Below are 3639 nucleotides of genomic sequence, written 5' to 3' on the forward strand. Positions count from 1 at the left end.
CAGGAGCGGGACAGGAAGAGGGGGAGGGCCGAACTCGAACTCCTCCGCGGGGAGAGGGCCGGCGAAGACGGCACCGGGCTTCGGGATGGATGGAGAGAGGACGCAGGGAGGGTCCCGGATCTATGCTTGGCTGGACCTGAGGTGGCCGGAGGGAAGAGATCAGCCGGCGGCGGCGGCGCCTGCACCTGCGCGAGCGCGAGACCTAGTTTCAGGAGCTTCAGTGTGACTACAATGTAACATAGCCCATACAGAGCAAGAACTTGCGTTAATCCTGACGTGCAGTTGGAGCAGCTGCAGCTGGGAAGGTCTCTTCCTCTATCAACACCAACACTCACACAGTCACACTAGCTCAACTCAGGGAAACCCCGCCACAGCCGGGCCGTTTTCTCCGGCGACGACAGCCATCGGCGCGTCATTTGGCACCGCCGGACAAGGCGGTGCACGGGGGCCCGGACACCGTCTCAGTTCAGAAGCACATTCCTGCCCTGTTTGCCAAATGACATGGACACAACACGTCCCGTCCCTGCACCCCACCCCAAAATACACTACTTCACACGAAGTTAACTCCTACATAATACCCTCCTAACTCCTCGCTACATCATCAGTATGACCACATTACTCCTCAAGTCACCGAGCAACTCCACTTTTTTCCTTAGGGGCGAGTTGGTGCGCGAGCGAGCGGCTACTTGAGTGAGCGACACCGAATCCTTTTCAGCTCTGAGACCGGCGCGGAAGATCCTCCGGCATGCTTCCGGATGGCTCCGACGCAAAGAGGCCTTTTAGGACCCGAGCCGTAGCCGGCATGCAATCTCTTGTATTCGTTCAGCTTTATGAACTGATGAGTCATGGACCACTGCTCGATTTGGTGTAGCGCTGCCGCGTAGTCTTGGAAGCTGGGCATATTCTCGATTCTGAGACAAACAGGGGAGGGCAGGCATTAAAACAGCAAAACTATGAATAGGTTGACGGCACCGGCGTCTAGAGCATCATGTTCTACTGAAAATGCTAGAGGCAATCTTTCGAGCTGTAACTGAAGTATCACCATACCTTGACAAGGAGCTTTGTAGCCCGCCAAGCCTCACATCGAAGGTTTCCAGAACTTCAGATAAGAGTTTACGGTCCTCCTTTCCGGAGGTGCTTGTCTCGTTCGGTGGCCTGGCAAAAAATCACAAGATGAAGACTCTCAAAGTCAGTGCAACACGGAGTCGTGCAAACTCTTCATGGAAACCAGAAAGAAAGAAATTGCTGGTTATGAAAGGGTTGTAGCGCTTTGACCGAACTCAGATATTTTCAGCTAGATTTTTGCATAACCCGCTCCTAAGGCACTAAAAATCAGGAGGGTAGCTGGTATGTTAAACTGGGATAACATTCAAAAGTAAAAGATGCTTACATGTTTTCACTTTGCATGAAGTTGTTGGTGTCGCTGACAAAAGATTGAACTGGGTCAGACATATCACTGAGCACCAGTTTACAAATGTGGTACACAATGGCTTCACCGCAATCAGCAACTTTTGCTGCAAGAAGTCTCGCTGACAGAGCAGGAAGGAGACACTGAATCAAGCTGGTCGTTAAAGTAAGTCTTCTCTGAGCTCGAGAAACGAAGGTGCTATTTTCCGATGTTGCTTTTTCACCGTCAACCTGTTATGCATGATAAGCTTGTCAGTCTATATGAAATTGATGTGGCGACAACAGGCGTTTTCATGCAATATGTGAGGTATACAAGTGTACAACCTTCTCAGTCAATGTGGCCTCAGCCCAAGCCAACTCAGGTGTCCTGCATACAGAAAACACAAAGCATGCATTAGCCTCTTGAACATGCATTAGCCCAAATACATGATTCCTGCAAAATAAATATGATTTTGTGTAAGGACAATTTTCTAGTTCACAGCAATCACCTTCTACATTGCAGTCTCCCACCCTCGAACATGGCTTGTGCATGCGATGCTAAAACATCTTCTGTTGACCTTTTCCGCTTCTTTGACCGTGAACCCACCTCGTCATCAAACTTGATAACTGGCAAACCGATTGGGTGTGAAGGTTTGCTTGCTGAGAGCAGGATACTTTGCTGAGGATATCCAATGTGGCCAACCTTCTTAAGCTCTGTTCTTCCAACAAATGCCGAGTCGGGGTCCTTCGACAAGCTCGGAGCAGGCAGCTGAACACGAACAGTGTGCGTCATGGGAAGCTGCATATCTGAATCATGTTTGCCAACTTCCTTAAGCTCTGTACCTCCAGTAAATGATGATTTCGGGTCCTCGGACAAGCTCACAGCAGGCAGCAGAACATGAATAGCCGGTGTTATGGGAGGTTGCATATCTGAATCATGTTTGTCAACTTCCTTAAGCTCTGTTCCTCCAATAAATGAGGATTTCGTGTCCTCGGGTAAGCTCACGGTAGGCAGCGGAACAAGACCAGCCTGTGCCATGGGAAGCGGTATACCCAAATCATGTTTGTCAACTTCCTTAAGCTCTGTTCCTTTGATAAATGATGATTTTGGATCCTCGGATAAGCTCATCGCAGGCAGCTGAACACGAACAGTCTGTGTCATGGGAGGCTGAATATCTGAATCATGTTTGCCAACTTCCTTAAGCTCTGTACCTCCAATAAAGGATGAGTTAGGGTCCTCGGACAAGCTCACAGCAGGCAGCGGAACAAGACTAGTCTGCGTCATGGGAGGCTGCATATCTGAATCATGTTTGTCGACTTGCTTAAGCTCTGTACCTCCAATAAAGGATGAGTTCGGGTCCTCGGACAAGCTCACAGCAGGCAGCGGAACAAGACTAGCCTGCGTGATGGGAGGCTGCATATCTGAATCATGTTTGTCGACTTCCTTAAGCTCTGTTCCTCCAACAAATGACAACTCAGAGTCCTTGGACATGCTCGGAGCATGCAGCCGAAGACGAACAGTCTGCGTCATGGGAAGCTGCATATCTGAATCATGTTTGGCAACTTCCTTAAGCTCTGTACCTCCAGTAAATGATGATTTTGGGTCCTCGGACAAGCTCACAGCAGGCAGTGGAACATGACTAGCCGGTGTTATGGGAGGCTGCATATCTGAATCATGTTTGTCAACTTCCTTAAGCTCTGTTCCTCCAATAAATGACGATTTCGTGTCCTCAGGTAAGCTCATGGTAGGCAGTGGAACATGCCTAGCCTGTGCCACGGGAAGCGGTATATCTGAATCATGTTTGTCAACTTCCTTAAGCTCTGTTCCTTTGATAAATGATGATTTCGGATCCTCGGATAAGCTCATAGCAGGCAGCTGAACACAAACAGTCTGTGTGATGGGAAGCTGAATATCTGAATCATGTTTGCCGACTTCCTTAAGCTCTGTACCTCCAATAAAGGATGAGTTCGGGTCCTCAGACAAGCTCACAGCAGGCAGCGGAACATGACTAGCCTGCGTCCTAGGAGGCTGCATATCTGAATCATGTTTGTTGACTTCCTTAAGCTCTGTTCCTCCAACAAATGATGACTCGGAGTCCTTGGACAAGCTCGGAGTAGGCAGATGAACATGAACAGTCTGCGTCCTGGAAAGCTGCATATCTGAATCATGTTTGCCAAGTTCCTTAAGCTCTGTACCTCCGGTAAATGATGATTTTGGATCCTTGGACATGCTCACAGCAGGCAGCGGAACAT

General features: G+C 49.2%; 1 protein-coding gene across 1 annotated transcript; it reads right to left on the reverse strand.

Annotated features, from left to right (window-relative positions):
* Window positions 1-296: 296 nt before the first annotated feature.
* On the reverse strand, window positions 297-3626 carry LOC119311862. The gene is made up of 5 exons (XM_037587576.1): window positions 1896-3626; window positions 1732-1774; window positions 1391-1638; window positions 1048-1155; window positions 297-911 (listed from the first exon to the last, which is right to left on the reverse strand). The coding sequence occupies exons 1-5, from the start codon at window positions 3614-3616 to the stop codon at window positions 683-685; spliced, it is 2349 nt and encodes a 782-aa protein (XP_037443473.1). The 5' UTR covers window positions 3617-3626; the 3' UTR covers window positions 297-682.
* Between the last annotated feature and the right edge of the window lie 13 nt (window positions 3627-3639).

The sequence above is a fragment of the Triticum dicoccoides genome, chromosome 5B, assembly GCF_002162155.2.
Source record: "Triticum dicoccoides isolate Atlit2015 ecotype Zavitan chromosome 5B, WEW_v2.0, whole genome shotgun sequence".
NCBI classification, from domain to species: domain Eukaryota; kingdom Viridiplantae; phylum Streptophyta; class Magnoliopsida; order Poales; family Poaceae; genus Triticum; species Triticum dicoccoides.

Excerpts from the sequence above, each read along its gene's own strand:
- LOC119311862 (XM_037587576.1), bottom strand. The coding sequence starts at position 3,616 with ATGTCCAAGGATCCAAAATCATCATTTACCGGAGGTACAGAGCTTAAG. Across the intron at positions 1,639-1,731 it reads AGGCCACATTGACTGAGAAG|GTTGACGGTGAAAAAGCAAC; the intron begins GTTGTACACTTG and ends CATGCATAACAG. Across the intron at positions 1,156-1,390 it reads TTCATGCAAAGTGAAAACAT|GCCACCGAACGAGACAAGCA; the intron begins GTAAGCATCTTT and ends ATTTTTTGCCAG.